Source organism: Rattus norvegicus, chromosome 7 (assembly GCF_021556685.1).
Source record: "Rattus norvegicus strain SHRSP/BbbUtx chromosome 7, alternate assembly SHRSP_T2T, whole genome shotgun sequence".
NCBI classification, from domain to species: Eukaryota; Metazoa; Chordata; class Mammalia; order Rodentia; family Muridae; genus Rattus; species Rattus norvegicus.
In genome coordinates, this window is record NC_141540.1 from 125,794,204 (window position 1) to 125,813,367 (window position 19,164).

Consider the following 19,164-nt stretch of genomic DNA (forward strand, 5'->3'; position numbering starts at 1 on the left):
AAAGAACTTACTTCCAGATTCAACTGCCACTAACAAGTTGGAACAGAACAATGAGAAGTGCTTTGTGTTCTTTACGTCATAAAGCATAGTGGAATACAGTAGTCACTTAGGTATGTACCCAAAAGCAGCACAGAACTACAGATATAAAAATGAGACTAAACAAAAGCCCTCTAGTTTGAAATGATCAGGGTAGCCTTCAGATTATAGATGTACTTTCAGATTTCTGTCTATAAATCATAAATATATCTGCCACATATTACTGAAAACTAGCAAATATAATCTCATTTCTGTTAAACAAAAATCCTATGTATATTAAAAGGTGTGCCTGTATGCACATGGAAACAGTAGATATATACACACATATATACATACATATGTTCATATGGCCTGAGTGTATAGAAACCTCTTAAGTAATATTTAAGAACTGTGTACTAAAAGGAAATGTTCCTTTTATAATATATTTCTATATAAGGTTATTTTTTACAGTTATTTATTTATTGAGAGAGAGAGAGAGAGAGAGAGAGAGAGTGTGTGTGTGTGTGTGTGTGTGTGTGTGTGTAGGTGTGTGTAGGTTGTCCTCTAGTGTGTCTCTGGAAGTATAGAAGACAGCCTGTGGGAAATGGTTCCTCTCCTACCATGTGAGTAGAGGAACTAAATCTTGAACTCAAGTTGTCATGCTCTGTAACAAGTACCATTATCTATTTAGTCATTTGATGACTCTGTATAAGATTTTTGTTATTTTTTCCTGTATAAGATTTTAATTAATTAAAACAATTTTGTCTGCATGTATGTCTGTGTACCACATACATGAGGTGTCCACAGAGACAAAAGAGGGCATCAGATATCCTAGGACTGGAGTTACAGAAAGATGATTGTTAGCTGCTATAGACATCCATTGGGAATCTAACCCAAGTCCTTTGTTAGAGCAGCTAGTATTCTTAACTGCTAAGCCATCATTTCAGACTCTCCTGTATCATATTTTTGTAAAATATGAGTTTACTTTGAAAAAATTCAAATGAGTAACAAATAAAAATGATTTATACTGGGAATAGTTTACATGCCTTTAATCCCAGTACTCAGGAGGCAGTGGCAGGCAAATCTCTTTCAAACTTTTTTTTAAGATTTATTTATTTTATGTATTCAGACACACTAGAAGAGAGCATCAGATCACATCACAGATGGTTGTGAGACACCATGTGGTTGCTGGGAATTGAACTCAGGACCTCTGGAAGAGCAGTCAGTGCTCCTAACCATTGAGCCCTCTCTCAATGCCGGCAGGCAAATCTCTTAAGAGTTTGAAGCTAGCCTGGTCTACATAGTATGCTCTTCTCCAGGATTGAAACTGAAGACATTAAGAATTGTAGCAATACTAGATTAGGGAAAAATAACATGAATCATAAAGATAGCAGTTGTCTGATATTATTCCCCTGAAGTTCAGAAACATCAGCCACTTGAATGACTGGCTAGCTGACATTCAAGTTACACCACTTGCACCCACCCTACCCTCATTCCATAGCTGCCAGTTTAGAGAAATAAAGATATTCAATTTGGTAATTAATAAATACCAAATAGTAAAATTCTTACATCAAGGTAATCTAGAGCAAGGAATGTCTCAGGTTCAGCTCTTTCCTCCTTCAGAAACCGAATACAATCTTTTGCTACCTTTTCTGAGGCAACAACAATGGCAACCATGTACCGGCCAAAAAGCTTAGTCACAGCCAGCTGGTATTTCTTATGAATAGGATGACATAGATCAAGAAGTCTTCCAAACTTAGCAGGTTTCAGAACAGAAGAAGAAAAAAAATACATTAACGAGAAACATATAATTCATTGTTTTCTAATGTAATAAAGCATGACAGATAACTGCATACAATTCATATGTCTAATTTAATAGTCACATTCAAATTCATCAAAATTCTTATATTTAATGTGGACCTTTCATTTTTGATAATGGACAACCTCTTGACTCCTTTCCCAGAGAGTAAATCAAGTGCTTTCTTTGAGCAACAAGTGACTGAATCCATATTCCTGCTCTACTCACTCTCCCTGGAGGGCAGGAAATATAAGGGCTCAGCGGACACTTTGTAAAAATACACTGTTTGAACATCTCATTCTCTGTGGAGTTTTACATTAACATCCTGTTTCAATGTGATTCTGTTCTGTGTAGAAAAAGCATACCTTATTTGGTGGAAGGGAGTCAAAATGTCGTCTTTCAATGAGAAATTGAGTTTATCTACATTGAGAGAGCATTAGAGTTCCCCCCTCTTCTGATTTACTAGTTTTTAAAATCAATTCCCTCAATTTTTGAATGGAAACAAGTATATAAGTGATGCTTCTTGCCAAATTAAGGAATACTGGGTAAGAATTTTCAGAATTTAGTCAATTAACCAGCTTGGCTTCTATGGAGTTCCGAACAACCAAAACTATACTTAAATTGTTGAGCCATCTCTCCAGCCTTTTCTCTATTTAAAAAGAAGTCTGCACAGTAGCCATTTTCTGCCATTAGACATGATTGCTGAACTACTGGGTTTTTAAAAAGTAGGGCTGTGTCATTTTGTTATGAACTGAAGAAGCAAGATTGGGCAATGTAGCCCTATTCCTCTATTAATATCCATGATTCAAAAGAGATTGAAGAACGTCAAAGACTTAAGGATATATAACTCAGTTGGTAGAACGTTGACCTCACATACATAAGGCTCTGGTTTCAGTCCCCCCAACCCCCACAGTTTCTTAAAGAAAAAAAAGGTGTTCTAGTAAGACAGTGTAAAGGAGATAAAGTAGGTGGCCATGAGAATGTAATACCATAAAGGTCAAAGGCAAGTGTTTTGGAACAGAGCAATGGTGAAGTGTCAAAGAGTAAAAATAGGCCATAAGGAAATCGCAGGGCACACTGAGGCAGAAGTGAGGCCCATGATATAATAGAAAATGATGCTATGATGCTAACACTCCATATAGCAGGATAGTGTTGCATTTTGGCCAAAGTCCTTAGTATGAAAGACTACTAGGTATAGAGAGAAAATGAAAACATGGCAGTGATACTGTCAAAAATTATGAAGAACTTGAGCATAGAGGTTTCTTGTTGAGAGGACCAAGACTACGTCATACTATCTTTCCTCTAGGGATATCAGCCATAATGTATACTGGCTAGGTACTGTGTTCATGTTAGTATTCATTTTCAATACTTACTTAGAAATATAATTTGAAATTATTTATCTCTTGCTCTATTTACTATTATAAATATAAATTGTCAAATACAAAACACAACATTTCTAAAATAATTCTGCTTCCTTACATCAGTTATATTTTCCAATCTCAAGTAAGAACACTATTTTTAGGAATGAGAGAACATAGCTTTTAAAATTCATTCCTATTACCACAGAATCTGGGTAAAGTCTTTTAAGGTGTTCGAGAACTTCTGCTCTTTTCCGCTGACGTTTTCCTTCATGGTTATCAATTCCAGCATTCTGCAATTCATTTCTAATAAGACTCAATTCTTCATTAACTTCAGACATTCTTGATTTTGTATTGTCAATTTCTTTTATCAGGGCTTCTTCTTGCTGTTTTTTATCTTCCAAGCAATCCCTACAACAGTAACAACAAGAACAACAACCAAAAAAAACCAGTTTGTTAAAACATAAAACAATCTTGTCTAGCACTGTATAAAAATGGAGTAGTGCTCTATCAATTAAAAAAGAAATTTAAAAAAACATACCCAACACTAAACAGGCAAAAAAGCTTTTTGGTTATTTCTGTTCATTTGAAAATACATATTTCTGGTTACTATGAGAGTAAGAGTAGATCAATATAAACCAGAGCAATCATCACATGCTTAATATCAATGCAAAATCAACTAAAATTCCTTACTGGTAGATTGAATATCATGAATTAGTTTTCAAGACACAATTCATTACCATTTTTAAAAAATTTAAGTTTATTTTTACTTTATGTGTACAAGTGTTAGCCTGTATATATATCTGTGAGCATTTATGTAGTTAGTGCTGATGGAAGCAAGAAGAGGGCATTGGACCCCCTGGATCTGGAACTACAGATAGTTCTGAGTCTAACCACCATGTGGGTGCTTTGAATCAAACCCAGTACTCTGCAAGAGCAGCCAGTGTTCTTAACTACTGAGCCATCTCTCCAGATCCCACAATTCATTATATATTTATGAAATGTCAATGTCAGAAGGAGATTTAAGTTTTACCAATGTTACACATCCCAATATATTTTCAAATTTTAAGCATTTATTTTTGTTTTCAAATTTTATATATATTTATTATGTGGTAAGTATAATTTTTAACAATCTACAGAGACAAAAGAATGAGAATATCACACATTAGTAACATTAATTCACTACTTAGAGAATACACTGGATCATTTAGATATGAAAAAGCTACAAAGGTTGTTTTCCTACTTACATGCACGTCTTTGTATATTCCTCCAATTTCTCTATTCGTTTTTTATGCTCTTCTATTTGTTCTTTTATTTGTTTTAGATTTCCCTACAATGGGAAATAAGCCTAAAATTAATCACAACATTCTAAACTAATAAGATGACATCTAGAATTTATTATGCTAAAGCTGTTAAAGTCTGAAATGCATCAAATATGATTATATGAATATATTTAGGATTTGTGTGATGGCTTAACAGATGCTTGCTGAACTCTTTTCAACCACTAAACAGAAGAGAAAGAAAGAGCCAATGCTCTCAAGTTGTTTTCTAACTTCTACAAGTACACCACAGTGTGCTTGGGCAAGCGTGGGCACACACAAATATATATAAATAAATGTAATTTAAAAATTAAGAGAAAATATAAAAGAAAAATTAATTTTGAAAAGGCCGGCTAGTATAAAGCTTTAGTAGCTAATAGACTGGGGATTAAATCTGATTGTATTTTGCTGGAATATTTGATCTCTAGTGATTTTACTGGTAAATTCAAACTTCGAGTAATTTTTTAATATCTCTTGATTTACTTATTTTATGTTTATGAGTGTTTTGTCTGCATTTATGTATGTACACCACATTCCTGTCTGGTGTTCACAGAAGAGAGTGTCAGATCCTCTGGAAAAGGAATTATGAGCTATTGGGAGCCACCATGTATGTGCTGGGAACTAAATCCTAAAAGATTGACAAGTGTTCTCTCTCCAGTTCAAAAACATTTTCAAGTACCTATAAAGTTCATATCTATCTTTCAAATGAATTCATTCAATAGATATCCATTCACTGGCTTCCATGTAATAGGAACTAGAGGCACAATAATGAGCAAGATAGTTTCAGTCCTCAAGAAAATAAGTGATTATAATAGAGTAGTTAAGTACCACCATGATGCAAGAACTACAGGGCAACTAACAGGCACAAGGAGAGGATTTCATGCAAGTCTTGCTCTATTTGTCCTTTATCATCAAATCCAAATACTGCAGAGCAGCAGAAACTGTCACCTGAGAAAGACATGTTCCTAGATGCCTAAAAACATATCACTGAATCCTAGACAAATCATGTTTTCTTCTATGCAAGCGTACCAATCACACTTATAATAACTAATAATAAACAGAACAATTCAACAATGTAAGTTATTTATGAATTGTTTATATTTTGGATTTCCCATTTTGTTAGCCAGGGAAAAAACTGAAAGGGGAGCTTTAACTTCTCAGGGAAGAGAAACTGGATAGATGGGGAGAATAGTCTCCAACTAGTTTCAGATTTTTAACCTTCGACCTTTTTTCCATCTAATCAACAATAATCCATGAAGCAAACATCTATTGGGCTAGATGCCAGAGCTACAAAAATGACCACAATGAGCTGAGGATATGACTCAGGTGATTACACAAATATGATGACCTTAGTTCAAATCCCCACATAAAGTCAGGAGTGGCTGTGCACACCTGTAACCCCAGTGCTATGGAGACTGAGATAGAACAATTGCTAGGGCTTGCAGGCTGCTACCCTAGCTCCAGGTTCAGTAAAAATCCTTGTCTCAAGGATATTAGGAGAGTGATGGAGCACGATACTTGATGTATTCTTCTGAGCTCTGCACCAATACAAACAGGAACATGAACTCACTTGCACACACACACATGTATATGTCTCCCTCCAAAATAAGGCAAGACAGCTTCCTTTCTAATGGAACACACATGTTGAAATTAAGAAGCCCAACACTGAAATTCTACTATCTCACTTAAGTCCATTTACAGCTGGGCACGGCAGTACACCCATTTATTCCGACTACTCAAGGGGCTAAGGGTGGCAGACCTCTGTGAATTAAAAGCCAGCTTGATCTACATGGTGAGTTCCAGGCCAGCCAGGGATTCATAATGAGACACTGTCTCAAAAGGAAAAAATCCATTCAGGGGCTAGAGAAATAGCTCAGTGATTACAAGAATTTACTGCTTTTGTAGATAGAAAATCTCATGAAGAAACATGTTTGTAATATTACAGGAGGTCAACATAACAGATCAAAGAAAGAAAAACAGGAAGAAAAACTGAGCAACAGCTCAGGTAGGCCCATATAGGTCACTTAAGAACTTTGACCTAAAACTTTCATGTGTAAGTTGGGAAGCCTCTGGAGAATTTAAAGAGCCAATTTCATGATTTGACTTACTGAATGCATTAACTGGCTGTTATGCTGAGACTACTGTGTAGGATCCAGGATACAGAGTGGGAGCAAAGGAAGCTGGTAGGCTACTGAACTGATCCAAACCAAAAGTATGGACAAAAGTGATAGCAGTAGAATTAGAAAAAGTAAGACATTCGTTGTATTTTCAAGGTAAAGCCAACAGTTTTCTAAAAGAGAGTCAGAGTAGCTCCACATTTTTGACCTGAGCAACTAATAAAATTAAACTGTCATAATTGACGTGAAAGACTGTGGAACACATTTTGTGAGAAGATTGGAAGGTCAGTTTGGAGTCCAAGATTGATTGAGATGTTTGCTTAACACCTAACCTGAAGAACCTGAAGTAGCAGCTGGAAAAACACCTGATTGGAGTTTTGAAGGTCTGAGGGTTAAATGTTCACATTTTTAGAGCAGTGTTTACATATGTGTGACTATAGATCACCAAGTTAGTAAATACAGGTAAGAGAAAGCCCAAAGCTTAGAAACCACAACCACAGATTGGACTTGCAGCAGCACTTAGCATGCTATATACCCAAATAACATGGTGGCTCAGAGAAACTTCATAATGTATGATGAACTATTACTGTTGATTGTGTAGTAATCTTATACCCAGTTCTTAGTCTTTAGAAAAGGAGTCATAAAGCATTAAGAGGGAGTAGCTACTAAGTCTGTCCTTCATTGTGAGCTTGACTTTGTAGTGTGATTTATCTTGTGCTCCTGGCTCTTTAAAGGATTCCCCAGTTGCTAGTAAAGTGGTCCTTTAAGAATTCTTAGCTGTTAGAACCGCTTGATGTGACCTTTAGTGTTGGTTGCCTCTTGAATTCTGGGAACAGGATAGGATATAAAAAAGCCAGCTGAGGCTGAGTCCGAAGTGAGTTGGGCTAGGAGAGTAAGAAGAGAAGGCAGTTGGTGGAGAAGATATTGTTCAGAGACAGTTGAGTCAGGAGAAGCTGAGTTGAGCAGATAGGCCACAGCAGTTGTTATACTTTGGAGCTGATAGTATCAGGAAAACTGGGAGAAGGAACTGTTTAAGCAGACTGTGTGGAACTAAGGGAGGAATGACTGTGAGAAACAGCTGACAGTTGGGAAAGACACTAGCTTTAGGGATCTTTCTCTCTCCCCTCTATCCATCTTTCTTTCCTATCTATACTTTTTCTGACTGTACCTATAAATGGAAAATGTAAAGCTCCCCGCCCCAATCTAATAAATTGTTTACTGAGATTATACACAGTAAGTAAAGAGTAAGATAGGCTGGAAGCCAAGTCTTACTCTGAGGAAGAATATAATGCTCTCTTAACACTTGTTCCCAACATAGACTGGCTAGCTCCTCTTGGGCAACATATTTAAGGAATGATTCCAGAACCAATGATTGTTTGCCTAATTTACATATACTCAAATCCTTATATAAAATGCAGAGTATCACATATAATTGACACATATCTTCCTATATACTTCAAATCCTCTCTGGAAGACTTACAATACCTAGTAAAGTATAAATGCTATATAGATAGGTATTATATTGTATTGCTCAGGGAGCAACAAAAAGTACTAAAACAATGTTCAGTAAACATTTTTACCCTGAGTATTGTTGATCCTCAGTTGAATCCACAGCTTCAAGACCCACAGATACAGAGAGCTAAATGTATTTAATGTCTCCACTCTCCCCATCCTCCTCCTCACACTACTGAACTAAAATGCATGCTCAGACCGTGTTCATCACCATATAAATGCACAGAAAACACTTCTTAAACACAGGTATGAAAGCACGGCCTACTTTAACTATAAAAGTGCACATAAATTAAAAATTCTAAGAACAACAGAGAAACTAGATTTAACTATTTTGTTGTGCTTGGGAAATCAAACCCAGGACAACAGTGTTCTACCACTAAGCTATATGCTCCTATCCCTTCAGAATTTTTTAAATTTCTTGATATAAATCCACTTACATATTGAAAAGGGAGCAACATCTCACTACAATTAATTCTAAACTATTACTATAGAATCCATAGTACCTGAGTGTCTCCATGCCTCCTCCTTTCAAATGCCAGTCTTTCTTTTTCTGCCTTCTGTTCCCACTGTAGTTTTTCCAGTTGTTGTGTCATTATACCTACCCTCCGTCTGACTTGTTCCTTAAGCTCTTTATAACGGTCCAGCTATATAAACAGCATTGACATATTACTCACCTTAAAGAAATTATATGACATCCTGCTCTCATCAAAAATCTTTATATAAATTAGATCATAATTAGCTATCTTCTCCAGGTAAAATGTGAACTTAATATGAAATTTTCCTTATTAAAAACTCTTTAGATAGTATAACAAAGTAATCAAGACAAACACTATAATAAGGTCTTTGATAGAAAATCTAGGGAAAAAACTATCTGGAGAAAATGGCACTTTACTTTTCTAGTCATAATTATTTTGGGGTATGTATATGGTGATACAAGATTCGCATAACTCAATGAAAGATGAATGATGATAGTTTAATTGAAAGAATATTTGAAAACTGACTTACATGTTTTTGGTTATCTGTGTATTTTACTGATTAATAATTTTAATCTTGTGTACTGTATTACACTGACTATTAACGCATCATTGAACAGTTAAAATCATCTTAGTTTCCTAGTCAATTAAGTCTCTTCAAAGTCACATACATCTGACCTTTACACTCATATAGTATCTAAGATAGAATTGTTTTATCTTTAAAATAGTAACAATTACCTAACTTTTATTACTATATAATTCCAGGTAGTACCAGGCTTTAATTAATTTATGTTATAACACCATCTAATTATATGATGGAAAAATGCCTTAGTATCAAGATTAAATTTAGATTCTGTGAACAGATTAAAAAAATAATTCCTACAATTTACATAGATGGGATAATCTTAATAAATTATCATAGGGATTATCTCTTAATTTTTTTCTTATTAAAAATAGAAATTAAAACAATAAAAATGTTTCCAGTATTTTCATTTTCTTCACCTGACTATTTTCCAATTCAATGTCTCTTCCTTTGTGTAAGATTTTCTCTTCCATCTGCTTTTCAAAACTTCTCCATGCTCTATCTAAATCAACCAGTTCTGCCACTAAGGCTCGAATGCCATCTTCCTGCTTAGCACATTGTTTTTCATTGTCTGTTATCAATTTCTTAGACAAATCCAATTTTTTTAGATGGTGAGAAGTGTTTTCTTTAGCTTTAATGTACTGAGGCCTCTTCTGATTTAAAACTGCTTCGACAGATCTAAAAAGAAAAAAAATAATTTTTTATTTTTAGCATATAAGCAAGTATTAATTTATTATTTTATTTATATTTTTATTTTTTGGAGTCAGTGTCTCACTATGTAGTCCTGGTTAAACTGGTACTAGCTATGTATACAAAGCTGGATTTGAATGCAGTGATCTTCCTGTCTCTGCCTCCCATGTACCAGGACTAAAGGCATGAATATAAATCACCAACCCTGGCCAAAAAGAAAGTAACTTTGATAAAATAAAATTCAAAATTAAATTCTAAAAATTAGCTTACAGAGATTGTTAGGCATATCCGTAGATGCCAGAGAAAACAGTACTACTGAGATTCTGGGGGGGTTTTGTTTGTTTTGTTTTGTTTTGTTGGTGGTAGTAGCATACACCTTTTATCACAGCACTTGGGAGGTAGAGGCGGGCAGATTTCGGAGTTCTAGACAAGCCTGGTCCATAGAGCAAGATCTAGGACAGCAAGATCTAGACAGAGAAAACCTGTCTCAAAAAAATAGCATTTTCCCTTGAGAAACAATTTTACACTTATAATACAGTGCTTCTGTATAATGTATCTTCTTTTGAAGATTTTGAAATCTATGCACTTTAAAAATTACTTAGGCTAGGGATCTAGAAAGGTGGCTTAGGAGTTGCTCTCAGAGAGGTCCCAAATTAAATTCCCCTAGCCAATGTTGGGTGGCTCAGAATTCCAGGTCTAGGAGATCTTATACTTCCAGAGGCACTGGCACTTAGTATATGTATATACATATACATATACAGATACAAACATAATTTAGAATCTAAAAATTACTTAAGCCACTATTCTCTTCCCACTGCACTATTAGAGTTGTTTGATATATTTGTAATATAGTTAATGTTTTGTCACATTTTGTAATACACTTAGTATCCCTAACACTCTTACATCAATTTTTAAATTTTTGTTTACATTAAGGTTCACTCTTGGTGCTACAGTTTCTTTAATTTTGACAAATTCATAGTTTAACCACTTAAAAAATACCCCTCTGCTTCTGCTATTCAACTCTCCCTTCTTCCAACTACAGACTAGATTAATGTAGTGTGTTAATAATAGGAGAAATAGCATGGGAATCTGAGAGAAAGGCATGATCTTTATAACTTTTCTGTGTATCTAGAGGCATTCCCAACTAAAATGTTCACTTTATAAAGTTGATCTCCACCAGAGATGGTGGTGCACACTTTTAATCCCAGCACTCAGGAGTCAGAGGCAGGCAGATCCCTGTGAGTTTGAGGGCAGCCAGGGCTACACAGTGAGACTATGTCTAAAACAAAATAGAACAGAACAAAACAAAATAAAAACAAATTTTTAAAAATTGAATTTCTAAGCTGAGACTATAGCTCAGTGGTAAAGCACTTGCCTACCAAGTGTGAAGCTCTAAGCTCAGCTTCAGTACTGTCTCCTCAAACATATCAATTTCTAAATGTCAATTATATTTTCCCCATTTACTTGAAACACAACTGTTGGGCCAGAGAAGTGACTCAGTGGGGTAAAGATATTTGCTGACAAAATTAACTTGATTTTAATTCCTAGAACCTACATGGTTAAGAGGAGAGAACTGACTTTTGCAGATTATCCTCTGGCCTCCACATGCATGCTTTAGAAAGCATGAGCTGGTGCATAAGTGTACACATACTACACATGAACACACATATGCAGATTAAATAAATACCATAAAAATTTTAACTGCTAACATCTATTTTTAAAACTTACTTCAGTTCTTTTGCTGTTTGCTGTAGTTGTCTAGTTAACATTCCATAATCCTTTTTCTTAGCTTTAATTATGTTTTCATGGTGAGAAAGAGTGTCTTTTACAACACTTAAATTCCTGTCCATATGCTCTAATTCAGTGTTTAAAACATTGATTTTTTCCTCATTATAATACAGTTGGAAAAGCATCAGTTGTATCTTGTTTGTTTTCAATTCTTCAAGGAGACTTTGATAATGTTCTGCCTATATATGGACAGGGGAAGGCAAAGAGCACACATTTAAGCTTCTGTTCATGAACTCGACTACTGAATTAGCACACTATCTCTAATGACATATCATAAAAAGAATAGTCTCTTCCCTGCCTTCTCACTCTCATTATTTGAGAAAGGGACATGGTCTCCTGTAGCCCAGCTATTCTCACACTTGCTATTCAGCTAAGGATGACCTTGAACTCCTGATTTTCTTGTCTATCTACCAAGTGCTGAAGTTATAGGTATGCACCACCACATCCAGTCAAAAGACGGTATTCCTTAACAAAAGTAGAATTATTTGGAGGTTTCTGGCTATATTTCCAAAATAAAACAGCAACCAAAAGATAAGCCTGCATTCATGCACTCAGAGACCAGGCTGTAACAGTGAAGTGGCACCTGCTAGCATGGGTCCTTGAAAGTCTGACAAGTCCCTTAACATTGCTGAGTCTGCTTCTTTACCATAACTGAAAGGAGATTAAATAAATGAGTCCATAAACACTTTACAGTAAATGATTCCAAGTACAATTCTTGCTCTAAAAGGAATTTTACACTGATAAACCTAACATGACTATTAGAGTTTTAAATCACACATGAAAAGGGAGAATTTTCTTAATATTTGCGCTAAAAATGAAGAAAAAAGGGAGTCACCGCCTCATAATGTGAGGTCCTAGTCAACAAAGTTTCAGAAGTAACTTGTAAACAGAAGTTGGTCCATTAAGAATGTTGTAAAAAAAATCAGGAAGCTGGATTATTCTAATTGTCTTTATAAAAATGTTTTAAGTTCTCCCATTCTATAAGCTATTTCGGTATGCTGTGAACACTATGTTCTGACTTACTGTTCACCCTTTTACAGATATAGAACATATATACACAGTTATAATATAAAGAAACTAAGCAATATTACTAAGGAAAAATATATCCACCTTTCATTTATTTTCTCAAATATTTACTAATTACTACGTATCAGCTTTTGCCCTGAGTGTTGGGAATATGCTAGAGAATGAAATGAGGTAAGTCATCCCTGTTCTTATAAAGCTTATATTTCAATTTTCCAATAGAGGGCAGAGGACTCAGAGACTACTAAAAAAGCAAACAAAAATAAACAAGGTAGTTTTATATAGAAGTGTATGTTACAAAATAAAATTAGTAATATGATATTTTTAAAAGGAGATACTAATTTAAATGGTGTTCTAAACAACAAGTATTTAATGAGGAAATGGTTTTGGGAAAGCTTGAGATGTAATGTATCACCCGTGTAAACAACTCAATAATCTTTGTTAGAATCCAACTATTTTCTATTAAGCCAGACATTAAAGATATCAAAACATATAGTGTTGCTCTTTTAATTTTTTGGAAAAATTTAGTTATTTTTCATTAAGTACACTTAGGAAATTATTATATAATAATTTGCTAAATGCATTAAAATGTTGGCTATGTAAACATGAAATGAGCTTAACCAATTAAAAAAATTTTTTGAGTTTTAGTTTTAAAAAGAACAGGCTTGAAGAGATAGCTCAGCAGTTAAGAACACTGCTGGGGTTGGGGATTTAGCTCAGTGGTAGAGCGCTTGCCTAGGAAGCGCAAGGCCCTGGGTTCGGTCCCCAGCTCCGAAAAAAAAGAACCAAAAAAAAAAAAAAAAGAAAGAAAGAAAGAACACTGCTTTCTGGCTGCTTTTCCAGTGGACTGGGGTTCCAGCTCCCACGTGATGGCTAACAACAGTTTGCAACTCAAGTTACAGAGGATCCATTTGCCCTCTTCTGGCCCCAAAAGGCACATGGCATATATACATTTATACAAAACACCCATGCACATAAACAGTAGTGAAACATAAAGCTGAAACATTGCTGGGTCCAGTGTGGCCTTTGTGGGGACAGAATGACATGGTTTCTGCCCCTGGAACAGGGTCACTCAGTGGACATGGGCCTCTATGAGTGTCAATGGCTGCTGTGGACATAAGGCTTGTTGTATAATAATATACATATTTTCACATTCCTTCAAGGAATGCCCTCTCTGGTAGCATTAACGACTTCATGATAACCTGAGACAGCATGAGCCCAGGAAGCACAGCTAATGTCTCAGCAAAATGGTAAACAGTGGGACCTTAAGGACAACCCTTAAGACTGTGGAAATGTACTCTAAAAACACGAGTTTGAAAATATATCATTTCAGCACTGGAGAGATGGCTCAGTGGTTAAAAGCACTGACTGCATTTCCAGAGGTCCTGAGTTCAATTCCCAGCTCACAACCATCTGTAATGGGATCAGTTGTCCTCTTCTGGCATGTCTGAAGACAGCTACAGTGTACTCATACACATAAAATAAATAAATCTTTTTTAAAGAAAATATATAATTTCTCAACTATACAAAAATATAAGAATGCAATATGAATTGTATAAGGAGCTTCACAGATCTAAAGGAACAAAGGCTGAGCCCGCTTGTCAGAAAGATAAAGACAGGCACATAAAAATGCAAACAGATTCCCAAGTTAAGGTCAGCTTGGGACACAGAGAGTCCAGACCCAACTGTGATCAAAAGAAGAGGTGATCAGGAAGAGGTCCAACCCAGCTAGTTTACCCTCTATTGCTTAACAGAAGTAAGCAGATATAGCAGAGTTCTTTTACAATCTTTTTTTTTTTTTTGGTTCTTTTTTTTCCGGAGCTGGGGACCGAACCCAGGGCCTTGCACTTCCTAGGCAAGCGCTCTACCACTGAACTAAATCCCCAACCCCGAATTAAGAGGATAGGGATGCTGATTCATGAGATAATCAAAAGGGCGGGGGTGGGGATTTAGCTCAGTGGCAAGGCCCTGGGTTGGTCCCCAGCTGGGGGGGGGGGGGCAGAAAAGAAAAAGATAATCAAAAGGGAAGCTGAGGGGTTGGGGATTTAGCACAGTGGTAGAGCGCTTGCCTAGCAAGCGCAAGGCCCTGGGTTTGGTCCCCAGCTTTGAAAAAAAGAAAAAAGAAAAAAAAAAAAAAAAAAAAAAAAGGGAAGCTGAATTGATATGTCAATAAAAGACTGAGCTTTTGGTCTGCATGAGATGAGCTAGCAGAAAGGTACAGCAGTTAGTTCTTTCTAGAGAACTAGAATTTTTTTTCTAGAGAGAGCTGAGCTATCTGGAGATCAAAACAGCTCTTCAAGAATTTTTTCTGACAGGATTTCTGACTTTAGTCTGAAAATTCAAGGAGAGCAAACAATTCTTTTAGAATTTTTCATAGCTCTTTTAGAATTTTTTCTAGGAATTCTAACAAGAATCACTTAGAGAGCTGACACAGCTCTTTTAGAATTTTTTCTGGCTTTCTGATTTTAGACAGAAAACCCATGAGCTATCCAAATAGCTTTTGCTATTCTTACTAGAAGAAAGAGCTGTCTCAACCAGAGTTTTTAGAATAGTAAGGAAAAAGCTGTCTAGAGCAAAGCAGAACACACACACACACACACACACACACACACACACACACACACACACGGGGGGGGCAAGTGAGGGGGGAGGGAGGGAGGGGGAGAGAAAGGGGGGAGGGGCTGGTCCTTGGCAAACATAAATAAAATATAATAATAAATAATGATAATGTGATTTGTTATGAAAAACTCTTAGTGATCCTCAATCGCTTTTACAGGTGTAGAAGAGTTAAGACCCAAAAGTGTTCAGTACCTCTGCTGTACTCTTATAGGGAGATATATAAAAATCTTGGGGCAGCAAGATGCCACAGCAAGTAGTTGTGTTTGCTGCCAAGCTAGACACATTCAGTCTCCAGGAGACGTGGGGTGATTTTAATTTCTACTGAATGCCAGATTTGTTTCACATTATTGATGGAATCTTTTAGTAGCCACAGCTAATAAAGTGGGTTGTTTAATTTTTTTGAGACAGACTTTCTCTGTATAGCCCTATCTGCCCTGGAACTAGCTCTGTAGACCAGCCTCAAATTAAGAGATCTGCCTGCTTCTGTTTTGTAAGTGCTAGACTTAAAGGTGTGCGCCACCATTTCTGGATAATAACTTAAAATTTTAACATAATTTTCTCTATTTAATATGTACTTATTAACTGGTAACATCTTCAGGACACCTTACCTCTTCTTTCTCTATTTTTGCATGCTTCCGTTCTGCAGCTACATTTTTTTTCCTGTTAAAATGAAATTGTGCATCTTCTTCGGCTTTTTGTAACTTCTTTTTCTTTGCCTCATATTCTCCTATAAACTCTCCTGAAGTACTGATTTCTTCAAAAAATTGGGTTCTCTCTTTGGGTTTTTTCATGGATATTGACTCTACAGTTCCCTATTAGTAAAGCACAACGGCATGTAAAATATGGTAATATGTTTTAAAAATGAATCAAATAAAATGCATAAAACTACTTACCTGAAAAACTAGACAGTTCTGTGCTTTGACTATTATGCCTATGTTTTCCAACTGGGCTACATACACAGAACGACTCACAGGTTTATCCCCAAAATGAAATTCTGAGCACCCCCCTAGAGTAAGCAAAATAAGCTGTTACAGAATGTTTTTCTTATTGAAATGACTGGTTTTACAACAATAGAACTAATATATCTATAAATAAGCTCATTTAATTACTCAACAAATATATACTAAAGATTTCACAGTAGTAACAGATAAAAAGTGTTTGATCTTAAGAGTTCATATCTTAGAGATATAAACAAAATATTCAAATAAAATAGCATGTGAGAAAGTGGTATCAGAAACGAGTGGGAAAAACGTAAAAGAAAGATGGTTGGAATGTTTCTTTGTGTGTGGGGGGGGGTGTTGATTTTTTTTTTTTTCTTGCTTTTTTCCAAGACAGGGCTTGTAGTAGCCTTGGCTGTCCTGGAACTTGATTTGTAGCTCAGGCTGGCCTTGAAATCACAGAGATTTGCCTGTCACTGCCTCCTGAGTGATGCACTACCATGTCCAGCTGGTATTACACTTTTTAATACAATGAACAAAAGAATTTTTATTAAAAGGCAGAATTCTCATTTAAAAAGCAAAGGCTAGGTATGGTGACATGGCCTACAGTTTTAGCTCCTTCAGGAGGATCACCTGAGCTTGTTTTAACAACACTCTGAGATCCTATCACAACTAATAAATGTCCAAAAGGAAGTGAGAAAACTGTCCAATGACTACTCCAAATAATAAAATGTAGAAAAACTTAAATTATGTTTCTAAATATGTAAGTTAGTAATACAGTTTTCATTCTTTAGAAATGTAGTAAAGTCAGACATGATAGTGCATGCGTGCAATGTCTGTACTTTAGGGACCAAGTAGGACTGAGAGCTAAAGGTCAGCCTGGACTACAAGGCCCTGTCAAGAAAGGGAATGAAGGGGAGAAGGAAGGTGGGAGTATGCATTTTAATGAAATAGAAACAGCAACAAGAAAAAACAATAAAATATATACCTACTTTTTATAACTCTATAAAGTCCAAACATGATATATTTATTACAGATGAGACATTAATAGTTTATTAGAGTAACCCAGAGAATTCATGAATAATAATAAACATTTTATTCAAGTTGCTTTTAGGTATATATAAGCCAAAAATATACAAGTAATTATTTACTAAGAAAACAAGCAAAGAGAAGCTGAAAAAGTTGTATGATGTTTCCATGTTAGAGGTAGGCTCCTTCCTTCATCTTAAGCAAACATCCTAGTATAGAAATGTTACTTGACAGTAAGACTATAGAACGAGTGAGTCAGCTTAAGCAAGAGTCTTAATAGGAAATAAAACAGGTTCTGTTATATGCTTCTAAGAGAAATCTTGTATTCACTATACCAGTGATTAGTAAGTCCCAGGCTTCAAAGAGAGAGCAGGCAATCAGACCCTGTACTAAAATTTATACCCTTCACCTCTACCTCGGATAATCCTTGTGAATGTTTTCTCTTCTCCACTGTCTTCTACGTATATAATGGTCACACTTGCAGAAGAAGAAACAGGTTTTCCAATGTGTGCTCCATGAATAAGTTCTTGAATGTTTTTTACTCTTAAATTAGTTGTTTTTTCTCCCATTACAAAACTAAGTGCATCCATTACATTAGACTTTCCTGGAGAAGAAAAGCGTTAAAGATTCAATCTCAATGACTGAAAACCTTCTCAGAGCCAAACCCAAACTACCAACAGAAGTGAAATATAAACAATACGCAAATCTCAGAAGTCTCATTGTCTGGTCAATGTACAGATATCCATGTGACTAAAACACTCCAGGTAGGTGGACTGCTTCTTTCATGTAGCCATGGCAGAGAGGCATGAATGTAAGGATATAAATACATGATTCAAAAATGAATTAACTCAATAAAACTAACCAAAATAAACATGAATCTCAGCACTCTCCCATTACTGGATATCACACTAGGGCAAATACTTTAACATCTCTATTTTAGTAACTCCTATTTTATAGAGAAATGATTACATAAACATTACAACAGCACAATATACCTCTACACTTAAAAAATTGAAAATGCTAAATGCTAACTGAATGTACGATCTTCTTCTAATGGTATAGAATAAGACTGCTAGAATCTTCATGATTTTTATACTTGGATCTGGACAGGGATCTACAATGTCTTGGTAATAATGGCTCATGGTGCCTAAACTTGGTGAGACATGACTAGGATTAAATATGTGCTTCCTTCTAGGAGTCTGGAATTTTGGTATGTGCTAGAAAAGGGCATGGCCATCTCCCTGTGCACTGAGTGTCCATGAGATTCTTTGGTAGGTGACATTTCAACATGAGAACTTACTGCTGAAGGAATTTATCTTTTCCCACTGCTGAGTTTGCTTTATACCTCTCAACTGTAATGCATAATAACCTTGAGTAAACAATAAATCAAACACTGAAAGATCTCTTAGCAAATCATTAAACCACAGGGTAGTCGTGGAGATCTTCACCCAATGGTAGATTTGCTATATAATGAATATTAAAGATGAATCTGTTCTATCAAAACTAAAAAACTTTTAAGTGCTCAGACTGAAGACATCTGCAGTGAATGATTTAAACACAGCACTAGGAAAACTATTCCAGAAATTAACGTTTAGGCTCTAAATTAGGATCTATGTTTGGGTTACAAGTGCTTTTTTTTTCCAACAAAGGACAAATCCATTTCATTCTTAGTACTTGCTGCTGTTGGGCTGAGATGGGATTGGGGGGGGGGGGGGTTACGAGACACCGGACTACAGGGAAGGAGGGCCAAGGGGGGATGAGGACAGCCAGCAAGGGTTGGTGGCCCAGGATTCTGGGCTCTTGGGCATAGTCCATTAGCAAACACTGAATCCTCAGGCCAGTGGGCCCTCAGGCCCTTGGGTCCCATTTAGGCCTACAGCGGGTGAAGGAGAGGGCGTGGAT

The 19,164-nt window shown here is 35.9% G+C and overlaps 1 protein-coding gene across 3 annotated transcripts in view; it reads right to left on the reverse strand.

The window, feature by feature from the left end:
* Smc1b (structural maintenance of chromosomes 1B) overlaps positions 1-19,164 on the reverse strand; it is a 61,810-nt gene that overhangs the window by 41,834 nt on the left and 812 nt on the right. For 2 of the 3 annotated variants that reach the window (NM_001130498.1, XM_087556598.1), the window contains 9 exon segments: positions 1,585-1,770; positions 3,375-3,582; positions 4,419-4,501; positions 8,623-8,763; positions 9,595-9,853; positions 11,594-11,832; positions 15,904-16,107; positions 16,189-16,301; positions 17,678-17,866. In NM_001130498.1, coding sequence (NP_001123970.1) covers positions 1,585-1,770; positions 3,375-3,582; positions 4,419-4,501; positions 8,623-8,763; positions 9,595-9,853; positions 11,594-11,832; positions 15,904-16,107; positions 16,189-16,301; positions 17,678-17,866 — 1,622 coding nt within the window. 3 annotated transcript variants of the gene reach the window in all.